The sequence below is a fragment of the Nicotiana sylvestris genome, chromosome 9 (assembly GCF_000393655.2).
Source record: "Nicotiana sylvestris chromosome 9, ASM39365v2, whole genome shotgun sequence".
Classification (NCBI taxonomy): Eukaryota; Viridiplantae; Streptophyta; class Magnoliopsida; order Solanales; family Solanaceae; genus Nicotiana; species Nicotiana sylvestris.
In genome coordinates, this window is record NC_091065.1 from 35,147,854 (window position 1) to 35,167,036 (window position 19,183).

General features: G+C 34.8%; 1 protein-coding gene across 4 annotated transcripts; it reads right to left on the bottom strand.

Moving 5' to 3' along the window:
- Positions 1 to 798: 798 nt before the first annotated feature.
- Positions 799 to 6,923, bottom strand: LOC104221857 (NADH--cytochrome b5 reductase 1-like). 4 transcript variants are annotated; one of them, XM_009772993.2, is made up of 10 exons: positions 6,677 to 6,923; positions 6,414 to 6,543; positions 5,178 to 5,319; positions 4,965 to 5,055; positions 4,801 to 4,878; positions 4,277 to 4,357; positions 4,030 to 4,119; positions 2,519 to 2,584; positions 1,238 to 1,324; positions 799 to 1,102 (listed from the first exon to the last, which is right to left on the bottom strand). In XM_009772993.2, exons 2-10 carry the CDS (start codon positions 6,517 to 6,519, stop codon positions 1,010 to 1,012), a joined length of 834 nt encoding a protein of 277 aa, XP_009771295.1. In that variant the 5' UTR covers positions 6,520 to 6,543; positions 6,677 to 6,923; the 3' UTR covers positions 799 to 1,009. The 4 variants fall into 4 exon arrangements, with proteins under 4 accessions (XP_009771295.1, XP_009771297.1, XP_009771296.1 ...); XM_009772995.2 differs by having other exon boundaries at positions 6,414 to 6,528; positions 6,677 to 6,904; XM_009772994.2 differs by having other exon boundaries at positions 6,414 to 6,533; positions 6,677 to 6,903.
- Between the last annotated feature and the right edge of the window lie 12,260 nt (positions 6,924 to 19,183).

Below are 19,183 nucleotides of genomic sequence, written 5' to 3' on the forward strand. Positions count from 1 at the left end.
TGATATTTGATCATATACATATTTTCTTTAAACTCTATTATGTATTCTTAATAAGCTGCCAGTTACATTTGACATGCTATCATATGCCTCTGTTTCTACTTGATGATTGGTTGTCAAAAATGGATTCTCCTATATTGAGTTGTTACTATATGTTCTAACGAGATTGTTGATAATATTTTCTGTTACGTATTTTGTTGCCATTTATTGATATATTGCACGGGTTCTTTAACTAGTGAGTATATCATGTGACTTGAACCTTGTTACTACTTTACCAAGATACTAGTTTTGATACTTACTGGGTACCGATTGTGATGTACTTGAACTAAACTTTTGTATATTTTTGTGCAAATCCAGGTGTTGGAGGCAGCGGGTCTAAAGAGAGAGCTTACACTGATCGCCGGGATTCAAGGTAGAGCTGCATAACCGTCACAGTCCTTAGAGTCTCATCCTTTATGTTGATACTGCTTACATTCCAACAATATTGTATTTTGAAATATCGTTGTGTATCCAATTAGAGCTCATGACTATGTACTACCTAGTTCTGGGAAGTTGTATTGTGTTTTGCTATTTTGGGCTTATGTTAATGTTATTTCCACTGTTATATTAAATTCAATCTTATTATATCATATTTGACTTACCTATTCTTAGAGAGTAGGTGTCATTACGACCCCTATGGTGGGAAGGTCGTGACACCCAATAATAACGATTCTTCAATTTGCTTAATCACTTTTTTTTAATTCTTGGCAAAGGTAGACCTTGAAAATGAACAACGCAAATTTTAGAAGAGCAAAGAGAACATACCAAAATCAGGGAAGACACGTTATTAAAACTGAAAGCAAGCTTTAGATTTCAGAGTTGTTTCATCCCCAAACTCTGTTAAACAGCCCTAACAGTCCACCATATGCAAATAATAAGTGTCTTTCCTCAGCTATAAATGACAGCATTCTCGATGGAGCTTTAATATCAATGAAGGGATAAAAATAAAAAAAATGCAAAAAAGAAAAGGAAGTTAAAACTGGAATTGCATCTCTGGGGTGTATCCAAGGGCTTCAAGATGAGCAGCCATAGCCTTGTTCATTGGAGGTGGACCACACCTCAGTATCTGCACGTTCGACATGAAATCAGCTCTTAATCTCTACATTCTTTTCGAAACATTTTATAATTTCTTTTCCACTTAGTCAATTACAGAGTTAATGAAACCAGCTCGCTTAACCATTGAAGAGAAATTACATCGTACCTGAATGTCAGATGCCGGGGCAGGACAATGAGTCTGAATCATTTCCTTGGACACAAATCCAACACCACCGCTCCATACTTCAGGAGGCTACATATAAATCAAGTAAACGATCACATAATTTTCTTGAATGTGTGACTCAAAGTATGTTTAATGACAATATATGTTTACAGTCTCGACAAAGAGGGTCTATCGGAAACAGCCTCTCTACTCCCTCGGGGTAGGGGTAAGGTCTGCGTACACACTACCCTCCCCATACCCCCTTGTAGGATTTTACTGGGTTGTTGTTGTTGTTGTTACAGTCTCGACAAACAGAAGGCACACATATATCGAGTAAACAGTCGCATGTTCTTTTTCTCACAAGTGATCACACAAATATCCTCGACTATGTAGGAGAAGATTTATTTGTGAAATCAGTCTTGCCAAGGAGCAATTCAGCAAGATATGAAAGAAGAAATGACCTGATCACGTGTAATAAATGTTTTATAGAGTATAGCTTAATTGCATAAACCAATATCTCTTTTTTTTTTTTTTGATTTGCACCGGGTGTCCGAGTCTCTAAGAGCCCCGACTAATCCCGGGGGTGCACTGGCCCTCGGCAAGGAGTTTCCCATTGCATAAACCAATATCTCTTAACTTCTACTTCTTACTTCTACCCTTAGTCTCAAGGTGGGTGGTGGGTTTCCTGGAAGTTGAACCACATATCTTACACTCGGCAACTAGATACACTGCTGGGGGCAATATTTTATCTCTTCTGTGCGTCAAACCGAACACTGAATGATAGCTAGTTGCAACACAATCTTTGATCACAAAATCAAGAATTTTAGACAAAAGACAAAATGTCGATTGATTAAAACAATTGGGCAAAATCGATTCCATGATCCAAGTATGTTTACTCGACATTTTGGTTAGATTCCGTCTAGTTTGCAGGTCTTTGACACAGTAGTAGTAAAATGCTATCCTTCACCACGAGCACAAAAGGTTCAAGTGTCTCAAGAAGGTCGAGTGGAAAAGTGGGACATCTTTCCTATCAGTTCCTTTTTTAATTCGGCGATATCAGCAAACAGGTGAAATGAAATAATGCAACACTTGTGGGGACGTAAAGGTGTACTAGAAACTAGGATTAATATTTACAAACATACAAGGCATCATGAAGGAAATAATGTTAAGAAATGTGTCTAATGAACAACAGCTAGACGAAAGGATATGTTTTTGAAAGCCAAAAAAGAAAAAGGTCTACAGGAAACTGATTTGCCAGAACATCATAAAAGTTACGGAATTCACCTGATTCAGTACGTAATAAATTTTGAAACGGTCAGGATAGTTAGCAGCAAGGCCATCCAACTGTTCCTGCAGGCCAAGAAAAACAAATTCAGTTGCTGTGTTAGCATCTTCATACATAATCGTTTCAACAAGAACTGACTAGCATGCAACTATCAACACTTCCAAGTATCTTCACACATAATCTTTTCAACAAGAACTGACTAGCACGCAACTATCAACACTTCCAAGTAGTAATCTAAATTTCTTTTGGGGCACAAATTGTTCAGCTATGTCCTCCCAAATTGCTAAAAGGCCAACTTTCAGGAAGAAGGGAAGTTATTGGAAAGTTCAGTAAATGGTTGACTAGGTAAATATAAAGTATCGGAAGATTAAGCTCATCATATAAACAAAAAAAACTGATTAAGCCTGTAGCCGTTATGCTAGACTGTGCTATAGCTATTATCACTCTCCCTCGCTCGCCAAAATTTCAAAATATAGATAGGAGTTGAAGTCTCCATTAAAACATAACATCTAACAGTTCTTCTCATAACATTTCCCGAATGCAGTTTTGAAAGAACACATTTGGTAGGGTTAATGGGTAGGGTTGGGCATTAAAATAAAATGTTTATCTGTATATTAATTTCCACATGTCATATTTTGAGTGGATAACTTATCCACTGTGGCAGCCGTTTAAAACAAAGGGGTATCCAGGCCAATAGTGTAACGGCAAGGTGGGTGATGGGCCAAACTTTTAACGAGGGTTATTTATAGACCTTATCGTAAAGTTCAAGGGGGTATTTGGACCTTTTCCGATTTTACTTTTATAAGCAAAGGATGAAACTGAGGTGAGGGAGAAACCCCAGGAAAGAGTACAAGAATCTGCTTTACTACTGCGATAGCTGAAGTGAAAAAAGATTGAATACTTTAGAGATGATATTCACCAGCAGAAATTAGCTGTGGGGAAATGGACAAGTTCCAGAAATTCTTCCCAAGTTTAAGAAAATTCCTCAATGTGGAAAGGCTCTACAACTACAGTACAGATCACTGTTGACTGATTTCATGTTTCACTAGATCAAAGATAATCAGAAGGCATTTATATTTCAGCTATCTAACACAACACAACTATGCAAAAACTTACAAACATCTACAAGTTGATAACAACAACAACCACCCAGTGGGATCCCACAAGTGTAGTCTGGGGAGGATAATGTACACGCAAACCTTACCCCTACCCTGGAGGGCAGAGAGGCTGTTTCTGAAAGACCCTCGGCTCGAGAAAACATCTACAAGTTGATAAGTTTACCAAATCCTTTAAATCCACAGTCAGCATAGAGCTATACTAAGCAGACTTTCTCCAGATACAATAACACAGCACTACTGCCACATAGAGGAAGAGAGGAAAAATTTGCAAATTATAAAGAAAAATAGAAAAAGCAAGAAAAACGAGATCATTGATAAGCTCATAACAAATTGTCCAGTATGTTTAGTGGCAAACTCAAACAGCAGATTCACCAGGTGATATGCTAAATTACCTTTAAAAGTATGTCTTCATAGGTAACATTAGCATATATCAAGTGCACCTTTGTCTTGTCATTTGGATTTTCGAGAATAGCTCTAGCAACCTGGAAAAAGACAACCAAATATTTACCGACTTCAAAACCAAAAACCTCAGTAAAAAAGTGCAAGGTCACAATTTATTGTGGAAAACCAATAAAACAAACCGTAAGTAACCAAAAAGAAAGGTGGGCTGGAATAACACATCAAACAAAGGGGACAGACCTGAAACATTGGGGTAATGCCAGAGCCTCCAGCAAGCATTCCAAATGCTCTCACTTGGCCAGGCTGGTACTTAAAGCGGCCCTATTAACGAGAGATGTAAATTGTATGAGTCCACTACAGATAAATCTTTGTAACAAAATAATAAGACTACAATTCAAATGAAATAAAGTAAATTGGAGCTTGTCCCGTATTTGAACCTTAGGCGTGGAAGCAGAGAAACCACAATTTTACCTAAAAGTGCAGAATATGGTAAGATATCTAGGAAATCTATCTTTGTCAAAACAATTTCTAGGTAAATCACATGATTTCCTATTCGTTTCTCAGATTCATCGTCCAATTTGCAAGTCATTTTGATATTGTTCCAAAGGTTCAAACAAACTCAGGCAGTTTTGAGAGAGAGAGAGCAGGGATGAAAAAAAATTCTGAAAGGACCGCGTGAAAAATAGAATGCTACAGCACTGGAGGTAAGTTGCTACTCAATGAATGATACCACATGAATTACCAAAAGACAAACAAAACAGCACCTTAGGTCCCTTCACAGCCAAATAATCACCCTCACGCATTTCTCGGAAATGATGAGACATCCTTCCTTGAGGATACATCTAAGCATTTGCAAATTGACCAATTAGAGTGAGCAAAAGAATATATTTTATTGCAAGCACAGATTAACCAGAAAACCAGAATTTACCTTAATAACTAGTTCAAAATATCCAACATCTGAATCCAAAGTAGTTGGTGTGTACGGTTTAACAACCTCTTCACCTTGACTATCCTTGCCCCTGTTCGTTAGAGCATGAAGTATCGTATCATGGCAAAAGAGTAACCAAATGTCTCCTAATAATTAGTACAAGAAATATTTCGGGCACAAGGATCAAAGGCTAATGCAGAAACCAAACCAAACCTGCAACTAATATGTTGTCCAATGGGTAGGCCCAATACAGAAGTAGGTGTGGGGAGTTCAAATCTGAACTTTGCAACATTGTGGCTTATTTGTGTACGCTTCACAAGCTTAAATTCTTTGAACCTCTCAGGATCCAAGCATACTGTAAAGCCAACACGATTTAACTAGTTAGTCTATAATAACCAAGATCAAAAGCATGGTCACCACAAAATTTCAAGCAGATATTCTCAAGTAAACCAATAAGTCAGGAGATATGCTGACATCTTAGAAATTACAAGAGGAGCTCTTAGGTTTCCTTGCAACAAACATTAGGTATTTAACTTTACTATCTAAACGAATAAGTACAGCCTTTAAAAGTCAACACTAGAAGACTAATAAAATGCATACTTTGTTTGTTTCAATTTGTTTGATAATTTTTACTTATCATGGTCAATTTGACCAATTAGACATGGATTAATTCATTGTTTTGAGGTTATATTTGGTAAGGTACAAGTTTCTCATATAAAAAAGAAGAAAGAGTTATTTAAATATCTTAGTCAAAAATCCATTTGCGTAAAAAATCTTAGTCTGTAGCTTAAACATGACGAAGCAAACTGTGACAACCATTTTAGTAGTACTTAGAGTCATCAAATAATAGAAAACATTGTTTGGTTGTAAAAGGACAGCATTTTTCACCAGAAAGGAAAAAAAATTACTTCCATCACTTACAGGCAAAAGTCATTTTCTTTCACAACTATCTCAACTCTTAACTTCGTATGACTGCTCCAATCAATAATTAAACATTATTATCAATCTTTATATACTCAATAAATTCATCGAAACATTATCCAAATACACCTGGTACATTGACAACATTTCCCCTATATATATTTTGATAACCTAGAAATCTCGGGGACTATGGCACATAGTTTGAAACTCAATAAATAATAAGCCCAACTCTCTACCCTCCCCACTTAAATACTAAGTTTTTGACCGTTGCAGGATTCAAATTCGTGACCTATGCCTAACCCACATGTGGCACTACATTCTTATAAGCTTACCGCTAGACCAAAGCGTTTGAGGCTAGAATGTGATTCGAACTCTAGATGTTCAATGGGTCAAGCAACTCAAGATCTAACGCCACCTTGTGGGCTAAAATGAGGTTAGAACTCTAGACTTAAACAGAGCCATGCACAAGTCTATATCGCTCGTCCTTCGCTTATGTAGTAAGTAACGGGCAGCAAAAGTAAATAAGACCTTTGGGTTTCTTGGAAGAATAATAGTAGGCAGCAGCACCAGCAGCAGCAATAGCAACAGCAACACCAATGATAAATTGAGCTTCTGGTCTTTCAAAAAACTCCATCCTCAAAACCTGATCTTTACAGCACTGTTTAAAAAAACCTCAAGCACTAATCCATTGAATCGTAAATTCCCAGAAATGGAAAATTTTATGTAAAAGTCAAACGGGTTTGGAATCAATTTTGGCCCATATAAACCAATAAAATGAATAGAATTCTTACCAGATCAGAGCAATCTTCAAAAGTGTCTGATGAGGTAGATCAGACAGTTGAAGAGAGGAAAAGTAGAAATATGAGAGCAGAGCCCAATATCCAAAATTGGGTATGGGAATGATAAAAGGGGTAGATGATCGGGTGGGTATATAAGAAAGGGATCAGCGGGGCTCACCTACCCTCAACTCCCAATCTTCTACCTTCACTCCTGGTTTTGGAATCAATACCAAACTCAATGCCTTTTCTCTTTGGCGTCGTTTGGCACTATAATGCTGAATACACTTTATTAGTAATACTAGTACTCGCGTTTATATTTACGTGAACCTATTTGATTGGACACAAAATTTAAGAAAGGAGAGAATACTTTGGATTTTGTGGCGTAAAATGAGGTACATATATTTTATGTGGCTATAAATTATTGTATAAAGGTAATTTGTTTCCAAATAAGGAAATGGGTCATTTTTTTGGCACGAACTAAAAAGAAAATAAGTTCACATAAATTGAAACGGAGAGAGTATTAGTTATGTTTGTATAGTTATGCTGATATTAGTTATATGATATATTCTTTATCCATTGTTTGGTTTGATGTATTAAAACATTACACAATTTCTAAAAGAATTATTTGTTTACAAAAATACTCTCATAACCAGTCCATCACTTTATCTTTTTAAAAGAAACATATGTTATAGATTATTTTTATATGAAAAGGGTTTAAAAAAAATATTTGATTTGCCTACGTATAGTAGAATATTTATTTATAAAAAAGAAAATATGCTAAGTATTTATTTATTTACTAGGGATATAATTTTATTTCTCACATTTTTGGATTATTTTAAACTTGCATTTATAGACAAAATTACAGAGTATTGCACTCCATAAGTTGACCTTGCATTATTTTAGCCCAGTTACAAGTTTGCAAATGTGTAGCCAAATATCAATAAGATCTTTTCTTTTCCCATTCTTTTTAATTATAACAACCTCATTTATTCCCACCTACCCCTATTGTAGCTCTCTCCTCATTTTTCACCCATAAATATTTAATTTAATTAATGAAAAAGAATCATATGCAAACAAAACTGAAAAGAAAAATTAGTTCCTCATTCAGTCAACACTCATTCGTGTCTTCTTCCATAACCAATACTTCTCTATTTATTTTTAAAATTTTGTATATCCTCAGGTTTATACATACCTATCACAACTGCAAAACGCAAAAACAGACGCGAGAAACCTAAAATCTCATCTCCTTTAATGCTAATCTTGTTAAATTTCGATTATGATTTTGTGAGAAATTTGGAGTGGGTATTGTTTGAACTTATTAGAAATAGTCGAAGTAGGTTGTATACAAAGTTTGAAGTTATTTGCCGGAGATTTGGACTAATTTTATACAATAATTGCAAGTGAAAATCGGACAAAAATTTCGTCAGCGATGCTTATACACTTTTATACTATGTTATACACTTTTATACTATGTTATACACTTTTATACAAAGAGGTATAGTATGCATATAGTTGTATAAAAGTGTATAAAGATGTATAATCACAGAGTGAAAATATTTTTGATACACTATGTATATAGGTGTATAAGAAGAATGAGAAGAATGTATCAACCTTTGATATACCTGTAATTAATGTATTTATACCTTGAAGAAGAAGAAGAAGAAGAAGAAGAAGAAGAAGAAGAAGAAGAAGAAGAAGAAGAAGAAGAAGAAGAAGAAGAAAATGCGAGAAATTCACCAAATACCTGTAAATAATGTATCAACCTTGGATATAATAGTGTATAAGTTATGTTTATACACTATTATATACCATTTATACAATATTATACAAATAAATCCTATCAATGGAGCTTCACGTGTTCTTCTCCTTCCTTGGGTATCCTCTGAAATTTAACTCAAATATAGCCTAAAACTACTCCAAATCACTTGAAATTTAAGTTTTGAACTCATCTTGATGATTCCAATCAATTGAGACAATACACATTCCAAACAACTAATAAATCGGAAAACTCAATTTCTAAAATTTAACTCAAATATAACCTAAATCTACTCTAAATCACTTGAAATTTAAGTTTTGAACTCATCTTGACGATTCCAATCAATTGAGACAACACCCATTCCAAACAACTAACAAATCGGAAAACTCATTTCTGAAATCGAATCTTTGAAGCACTTGTAATGGTGACTTTTATTTTTCAAATTCTTAGTTAACCATTGAAATCCAGAAAAGAATTGAAGGAAAATAACAATAGTAGAGAAATTTTGTGGTGCAAAGACTGACATGGGAAGGATAAGAAGAACGAAGAAAAAAGGGGAACGAAGAAATAAGGGGTGGGCTAACTGATAAAAATTAATTTTCAGATTATGTACAACCTGGGCTATACTGGGGAAGGGCTTCAAACATGGGTCATTTTGTGATGGGTTGTTGGGCCAAGTGACAAGGGATGTAATTCTCCCTCAATATAATAGTATATTTTAATCAAGCATAAATTTTGAAGGACAATTTTGTCTTTAACTAAGATAATGCATGTATTAAAACCCATTGCATTGTTAATACTATAATTTCTTATGCATTAGTTATGCATAGGATAAAGGCAGAATACATCTGGAGACACTTAAAGTTGGCATCATTTTTCACTTAGATACATAAATTTAAAGTTGTTCCTATTGAGCACTTATACTACACTAAACTTTTCCAATTAGACACTTCTTGCTGAGTTGACACATAGAGTGAGCTTCACCTAAAATAGGTGCGTGAAGAGCCAAAAAACAGATTTTATCTTCATTTTTTCTTTCTTTCTTCTTCTTCTTATTCTTTTCTCTCCACCATCACTTCTTCCATTGTCTCCCCCACTTTCACCATTGTTGTGCCTCCGCCATTAATTTAGCTCGAAAGTTTGAACCAATAATCATCTCAGTTGATTGAAATCGAAGTAGGACCGTATTCTTCATTCGAAGTCAAAATACCATTAATGGGGCCTTTAAGAAAGTTTGAAGGTTTAAAATGTGTTACTTGATTTGATGAAAAATTGAGAAATTAATATTGGGGTTGTCTTCGAGTCTTGGTAGGGAATCTTTAGTTGAAGTTCTAACAAATTTGGAGGGGTTTCTCTTGAAATTTTGGATTAAAATCGTGGTTGGAACAAGAATAGATATGAAGATAGTGAAGAACACCAAGAACAATGATTTCAAGAACACCAATGTGTCCTTTTTTGTCTTTTCTTTTGTTAATAATGTGTCATTTTCTGATTGGGTGTAAATTAAAGTTTTTTTTTCTTTTTGAGAATGCTATTTTATTTTGTTTACTAAATAGATTTTAAAATAGTTTTTTTAACTCAAAATGATATATGTCCTTTTTTATTTGTCATTCGCCATGTCAGCCGCGAGTGCATTGCACACACTTTTGTAAGTTTGGCTAATTGTCAAAAAAATGCCTAATTGGAACAAGTTTAGTGTAGTATAAGTGCTCAATAGGAACAACCTTCAGTTTAGGTGTCTAAATGAAAAATGGTGCCAATTTTAAGTGCCTCCAGATGTATTCCGCCATACCAAATAGGGTGTATAACTAATGTTTGCATAACTAATTCATAGGTTCAAAAACTGTACCAAACAAAGTATTACTAATACACAAAGCTAATGCAAGCATTATTTTACCTAATGCATCCTACCAAACTAACCCCTTAGGGACTTTTCCGTATCCTAGTCTTTTGTGTCACGTGCCTGGTATGTATAATCCCTAAAACTATAAAAAAAAATAGATAGGAAAAAGCATTACTATAAGAAATGTTCGTTGTAAGAGGTCTGCTAATGCTGATATCAGTTTTCAAAGGCTGCTAATATCAGTTTTCAAAGGCTGCTAATGCTGATATCATTTTTCAAGACAAAAAATTTCATTAATTTTTATCTATAAAAATACTATTTTGTGCTAGTAAGATTATAGTACTGACAAATAATGTCAGAATATTTTGTCAAATGAACAATAGTTAAGTTAAGTTAATTATACTTAAGTCATGAGTCCGGAACCAAAATAGGGACTAATTGGACTCAAGTGACCAAACTATATGGGAAAAAAGAGGAAACAAAAATAGGTATAACGCATTAATTAAATGCACTATGTCCTTTTTTTAACGGATGGGGTTAAAGTCCATCCCCCTCTTCTTCTTTTTTTTTTTTTAAAATATAGAAAACAGATAAAGGACATTTAATGTACAAAAAGAGCAATAAATTGTTGGGTGCTCCAATGGTTAGGTTTAAAGGTGTGTTTTGGCCTTGAAATTCTAGGGTTCAATTCTTGTCACCTACAAAATTTTATTTTTCTATTTCTTTTCATTTATAATTATTTTTATTATCTGATTTAAGTACTTAGATATAAATACTTTAATATTTATAAGTACTCTCCATTGGGGGGTTGGGTGGGTTTGATCTATGGGTCTTTTTTCCCTTTTTTCTGGCTTAGATTTAGATCCTCCGATGAGTCAGTGCTCTCATTATCGATTTTGAGTAGGGGTGTGCATTCGATTTATCGATTCGATTTTGACCCTTATTGATAATTGCTTATCGATTATCGATTTGTATATGCTTCGATTTTTTGATTTTTGGGGCTTATCGATTCGGTTATCGATTACACCAATAAGAAAATTTGCGGGATTCCACGGAAAGTATATCGCTATAAGCACGCCTAACTAATATGGACAAAAAGAAGCTAAAATAAGACGAACACCATTTATAACATAAAAATTGTGTCAATAAGCACATGTCACGAAACTAAAGTAAATGATCAAATGTATGCCATTAACACTCCAACGGTATAAAAAAAATACATCACCACGGCTAATTCTGTTTTCCATTAATTTGAACTTCATTTCCCTGAGCTTTAAATATGATCATTCCTTAAATGTGGTAGAGGAAATAATAGGGTTAGGGCCTTTTTTTAGTATATCTCATCGGTTTATCGATAAACCGATAACCGAAGAGGACAAAATCGAAATCGAAATCGATAAATCAATAACAAATAATCGATTCGATTTATCGACAAACCGATTCGAATGCACACCCCTAATTTTGAAAGGGTCTGAGTCAAGGGATGATTCAAGGTCAATGATTTCTTTAGGGTTTGGGGATTTTTGGAACTGTCTGCTTCGTCTTGTGGCAGTAGAGGATGAGAGGTTTCCCTTAGCCATAATAGAGGAGTTGATGAAAAGTTATAAAGAATGAGAGAAGAGGGGAGTACTTAACTAGGCTCTTGGAAGATTGAAGGGTTGCATCAGTTATAGAAAGTGTTAGGTTCAGATTGAAGTGACACTTCTAAGGAGTTTCTTCGGCGACACCAATGAAAGGTAATAATTGCACTCACATCAAATAAATAAAACCCATCAATTAAGTAAACACAGAAAGGAAGTAAAATATTTTTCAAAGGTACAAAAGATTTTTACGCAATAGGCATAACACCGATCTTTTTACGCAGTAGAAAAAATCGTTTTTCCAAAAGAGGTTTTGTAAAAATATCAGCAAGTTGAAACTCAGTACTAATGAATTCTAACATAATATCACCTTTAACAATATGATCACAAATAAAATGATGCTTAATTTCTATATGCTTTGCCCTGGAATGATGCACAATTTTTTTTGATATATATATAACACTCGTGTTATCACAAAAAATAGCAGTAGAAGTAAGATCATAATCGAGAAGTTGATACATAATTCAAAGAATTTGAGTGCAACAGCTTTCAATAGCTAAATACACTGCTTCAGTAGTTGATAAGGCAACACAAATTTATTTCTTGCTATGCCAAGAAATTAGAGCATTTCTCGGTAGTTGGCACATGCCACTAGTGCTTTTCCTGTCAGTCCTGTCACCTATAAAATCTACATCTGAAAAACCTTTTCAATTAAAATTGTTAGAGTGAGCATACCATAAGCCTAATTCAGTGGTCCCAATGAGGTATCTAATGATATATTTAACTGCAGTCAAATGAGGTTTCTCTGGAGCCATCTGAAATCTTGCACACTTACAAACACTAAACATTATATCTGGTTGACTAGCCGTGAGATATAGTTGGGATCCAATCATTCCCCTATACATGGTTTCATCCACATTTTTGCCATTTTTGTCCTCTTCAAGAGTTGTTGTTGGACTCATTGGAGTTCCACTAGGATTTGTATTCTCCATTCCTAACTTTTTTATGAGTTCCATCGTGTACTTGCTTTGGCTAATGAAGATTCCTTTGGAAGATTGCTTGATTTGTAATCCAAGAAAGAAAGACAGCTCTCCCATCATGCTTATTTCGAATTCTCCTTTCATAATATGAGCAAATTCTTCATATAATACAGAATTAGAACTTCCAAAAATAATATTCTCTACATAAATTTGAGTAATAAGATTACCTGAATTTGAACTCTTAATAAACAGAGTTGTATCGATATTACCTCGTTTGAAGCCATGATTTAATAGAAAGAGCTTAGTATTTCATACCAGTCTCGGGGGGCTTGTTTGAGTCTGTAACGAGCTATTGACAACTTGAGACATGGTTTATGAGATTGTTGTTCACATATATCCATCTAATAAGGTGTTTTTACATCCATTTGAAATAGTCCGAATTCTTTATGAGCAGCAAAGGCAATTAGTATTCGAATGGATTGTAATCTTGCTACAGGAGAAAATGTTTCATCATAGTCGATTCCTTCTTACTATGAGTAACCCTGAGCGACTAGCCTTGCTTTGTTACGAACTACTTGACCAGGTTCATTCAGTTTATTTCTGAAAACCCATTTAGTTCCTACGATGGAAGCAATGGATGGTTTTGGAACCAAGTCCCACAGCTTATTCCTTTCAAATTGATCAAATTCATCTTTCATGGCTTTGACCCAGTAGTTATCTTTGAGAGCTTCATCAACCGTTTTTTGGCTCAAGTTGTGATATTAAGGCCACGTGAGAGTTGAGCTTTTGAGATCTTCTGGTAGTAATACCTTCCCGTTGATTTCCGATGATGAACTTGTGGGGATATCCAGGTTCACTTTTCTATTCATTTGGGACAGTTGTGACTAGCTCCTTTTCCAATGTAGTTGGCTGTTCAGTAGAAGATGGTTCCTGGATTTCCATTTGCTCCTCAATTGACTGATTTTGCTGAGTAGTTGCCTCATCATGACAGACCTTTCCTGTGACAACAGATTTTGGGACAATGGAAATTTCCTCATCTTCAGGAAGTTTTACATTCCTTAAGCGAAGGTTAGTATCCATAAAAACAACATGAATGGATCCCTCAATACATAAGGTTCTTTTATTGAATACTCTATATGCTCTACTTGAGGTAAAGTATCCAAGAAAAATATCTTCGTCACTTTTTGGATCAAACTTACTAAGGTTGTCTTTTTCATTATTGTGAATGAAGCATTTGCAGCCAAATGGATGAAAATAATTGATGTTGGGTCGTTTACCATTCCATAACTCGTATAGGTTTTTTTTTAAGAATGGGTCGAATCAGGCATCTATTAATGACATGCAATGCTTACAGCTTCTACCCAGAAGTGGTGTGGGAGAGAGTTTTTCACAATCATGGTTCTTGCAATGTCTTGCAAGATTCTATTTTTACGTTCTACCACTCCATTTTGTTGAGGCGATATTGGGGAAGAGAAGTTGTGAGAAATTCCTTGATCATGGCAGAGGTTTTCAAAGGCTTTGCTTTCAAACTCTCCTTCATGGTCACTTCTTATAGCATAAATGTAATATCCCTTTTCACGTTGTACCTTCTCATAGAAAAATTCAAAATTCCTTAGTACTTCATCTTTATGACTCAGAAAAATAACCTAGGTGAAACGAGAAAAATTATCTACAATAACAAAAGCATATTTTCTACCACAAATGCTAGCTGTCACGGCCCAAGTTCGTCCTCCGTGAACTGTCGTGACGACACTTAGTATCTACGACTAGGTAAGCCTAACAATTGCGTAAAAAGAACCAAAATGCGGAAAAACTAATAAAAACTGAAGATAAACAAATATAGAAATGTTTAAGATGTCGCTCGGCATATACCAATACAAGATCTCAAAAACTGAACAATTTCCAAAACCCAGAATCTCATGAAATCACAAGCTATAAATACTACATTGTGCTCTAACTCCAGCATGTCTAAATCAAGATAAATACAGAAGGACTAAAACTACCAGATAGAATGAAAAGGGACTCCTCGGTCTGCAGACGCGGCAGATATACCTCGAAGTCTCTAGAGAATCACCTCACCTCAAGGGTAGTAGGACTGAGTCGAAGTACCTGGATTTGCACATGAAAAACAGGCGCAGAAAGGGCATGAGTACACCACAGCGATACTCAGTAAGTGCCAAGCCTAACCTCGGCTGCGTAGTGATGAGGAAGGTCAGAGACCTACTGATTATAGCTGAAAAATGAGGTAAAATAGTATAAAATACGACAATATAATTAAATTCTAACAGCATAAGTAATACAAGATAATAAGAATAACAACGACTATAGCAGAGACAAAATAATCACAGAAGGAATACAGCTCAATATAGAGATAACAATCGGGGATCTCTCAGTATCCCGAGAATCTCTTAGTATCCTCAATATGTGTGCTAGGGATCTATCGGTATCCCGAGGATCTCTTAGTATCCTCAATATATATGCTGGAAATCTCTTGGTATCCGAAGGATCTCTTAGTATCCTCAATATACGTGCTGGAGATCTCTTGGTATCCTAAGGATCTCTTAGTATCATCAATATATGTGTTGGGGATCTCTCGGTATCCCGCACTATAGTCCAAATCAATATATGTGCTGGGGATCTCTCGGTATCCCGCACTACAGTCCAAATCAATATATATGTTGGGGATATCTCGGTATCCCGCACTACAGTCCAAATCAATATATGTGCAGGGGATCTCCCAGGATACCATCCCGTAGTCCCAAAGTAAACACACAGCAGCAACACGAAGAATACTCAATTAAATTCAATTTCACACCAAGGTAAACAAGTATTTCTAACCTAGCATGCTACGCATAATACAAATAAGGCAGTTTGAGTAAGTAAAACAATTAAGTCAATTAGACATACTTTCCTAAACTAACAACAGGCTTAAATTGCAAATAATATAAACAGGAAAGGAACACAATTAAAGTTGCTTAATGAAAACAGGATTTTCAACAATTAGCACAAGTACGCACTCGTCACCTCATGTATAAGGAATTTCAAATATCAACAATACCAAATCCTAAGGGGAGTTCCCCCACACAAGGTTAGGCAAGCCACTTACCTCGAACCGGCTCAAAATCAACCCGAAACCACATTCTTGCCATGAGTACTCGACTCCAAATGGACCAAATCTATTCAAATCAATTGCATAATGTAACTATAACTTCAAGTAACTGATTCCACTAATTAATTCTAAGCTATAATACGCGAAATTAGGAAAAATAACCAAAGTGCCCTCGGGCCCACATCTCGTAATCAAGTAAAATTTACAAATTCAAAATCCTCATACTCTCACGAGTTCATTTATACAAAAATTATTCCAATCCGACATCAAAATCTAGATAAAAACCCCAAAATTAGGCCTAGGAACTTTTTTCAATTTTTCTCCAAGTTTTCACCCCAAATTCGAATTCAAAGGATGAATTTAAGCATAGATTCATGGAAATTAATCAAAATCGAGTAGATTACTTATCCAAAACACCCAGGTGAAAATCTCTCTTAAAATCGCCAATCCCGAGCTCCCAAATTAATTTCTAAGGTGTAAGCACGTAATTTTTGCCTTATATGAGAATTACTCCCAAAAAATTCAAAAATAAAATGATTTTTCTTTGGTGTGCAATTTTGTGATATTTTGAATAATTATTTGTATTTGTCTGTGCATGTTTATTTGCTAAATTAATAAAAAATACAAAAATATGTCGCATTTTGCATGTAGGATTTAATTCTACAATTGTTAGTAATTAAATTTGTTTTACAAAAAATTAAAAATTACAAAAATAGGCATCGTTTGCATTTTTAGCATTTTATGACCAAATATACAATTTTATGCTTAATTATTATTTAATTGTGCATTAATTGTTATTGGGAGTTAATTTGCGCTTTTATAACTTAATTTAGTTCTTAATAATAGTTTAAGTATTTTTATAATTTAGTTTTAGAGAAATAAAAGAAGAAAAGAGAGCGGAAATATAAAGAAAGTCGGAATTGGGCCTCTTCTTCAAATTTAAGCCACAAGCCCAAAAAATAGCCCAATCTTCCTTACGACCCAGTCCATTTCGAACTGGGTCGACCCAGTCCATAACCCAAAAGACCCAAAACCCCTTTGTCTTTCATTTTTTACAAAACAAAAAACAAAACAAAAACAAAAAAAAGAAGAGAAGAAAACCCTAAAATTATACTAACCCATCCGCCCCCCTCCCTATCTTCTTCTTCCCCAAAGCTCCAAACTTTCCAACCATGGCTGCCCAACATCGACCACCCTCCAGTCCGCCTACCCAAGCCATGAACGCCCAAGCTCCTCCGGTCACGTCGAGCTCCCATGGTTACAACGTTGCGCCTTCTTCTTCCTCGTCAAAGCTCCAAACGTTGTTTTTTTTTCTTCTTCCTTCACCTCACGCTGCTGCTTGATGTCCAGCAGCTCTCCATCTCGTGAAGTTTCACAACCCACCATGGACGTTGCTAGTGATGCTTCGTCAAGCTTCTATTATCGCCAAACACCCCATCATCGAGCAAACAAACCCCATCGCTGCCCACGCCGCTGCTGTCGCGGCTTATTCTTCTACTCCGCTGCTGCATCTTCCATCTCCTCGACCAGCTGCTGCCATCCGCCATAGCTGCTGCCGCGATGTTGTTGCTGCTCGTCGCAGCAGCTCCCTACTGCTTCATGCCTCTCCATCATCTTCGTCTTCGTCGTTGTTTTTGAATCGGTTAGTTGGTTTATGTTTCAAATTTTGTCCATATTTTGTTTGGTATTTTTCGGATCCAAAATAAAGAAGTAATTTAATTCTTGTTTGATTTGTTCGTCGTTGAAATAATTTTCTAGTGTGTTCATGTTGTTTGTTAAATTAATTTTCAGATTTCAAAATAGAAGTTTAATTAGTTGTTTTCATGTTTATTTCATGTTTGTATTATTGTTTAAGTAAGTATTTGTTAGTTTGATGTTTGTTAGATTCAAATTGAAATTTAATTAACTATTTCTTCAATTTGTTTCATGTGTTTATGTATTGTTAGAAATTGTTAATATTGTTAAGTTCAAGTTTAAGTTCATAATTGTTTCTTCGTCGATCTTGTTATTTGTTTAAAGAATTTAGTTGTGTTAGAGAAATATGTTGGTTTAATCGTTTAAATCCATCATGTTTGTTGTTTAAAATAGATTTAATTCATGTTCATACTTTGTTTGATTGTTCTTGAATCCGAAATTTGTATAGCTTGATTTCTTGTTTACCATTTGTGATTATTTCTTGAATTTGTCTCATAAAGTTTAATATAGGAATTGTTAGTTGTAATGTCGTTATGGTTGATTTTAAGTTCAATATGATTGAAGTTAGAAATCTAAATATACTTGTTTGTTGTAGTTGTTGAATCCGAAAATAGGATTGTTTGTTGCTAAAATATTGTTCAAATCAAATTTTAGTTGTTCTTTGTTGTTCAATTTGTGTTCATGTGAGTTGTTGTTGAAATGTTGTTGAAATCATGTTCATGTGCTTTGTTGTTGAAATGTTGAAGAAATCATGTTCATGAAATTTGTTGTTTGAACATTGTTAGAAATTAATCATATTGTCTATATTTTGGTTAAGTTTGATTAATTGATGTGTTATAGCTGATGGGTAGTTTGGTAATTTATAGTACTTTCGGGGGTAAAATAGTAATTTGCAATAGGGTCGGAGGGGTAGTTTAGGAATTGTACATTTTGTAATTGTTTATATGAAGCATGGGGGACAAAATGAAATGGGGTGGGTTGTGATATGGTTATTTAATATAAAGGGGGGACAAGATTTAATTTAAAGGGGGAATCTTGCATTATTTTATGTTAGGCATGGGGGACAAAATGAAATGGGGTGGTGTGATATGTTTATTTAATGTAATGGGGATGAGTGGGAAGATAATGGGTTGGGTAGAGAAAAAGTATTGATTTTAATTGATTAAAAGATTTATGGGATGAGATTATATATATGAAGTCTTGAACACAAGACAAAGCAGAATATAAGAGAAACATAGACAATACAGAGAGAAAAAAATAGAGAGAGATAGAGAAAAATACACAGATACGAGAGAGAGAAACAAATCTGAAAATAAGAGAGAGAAAATGGCTGAACATTTAAGAGAAAGAAAATTCCGAAAAATATTTAAGCTTTCAAATAAAAAAAACCTAAGAAAAAACATTCTGCTTTCTTTTGTTGTTTGAAATTAGAATTAATTGTTGTTTCATCAAAGCTGGAAGCTTTTGTTTTTTTGGGATTACTACTCCACCGGTCTGTTACTGGGTTGTTACTGTTGCTGGGCTATTGTTGCTGTGTTGTATTGATTTTACTGCTG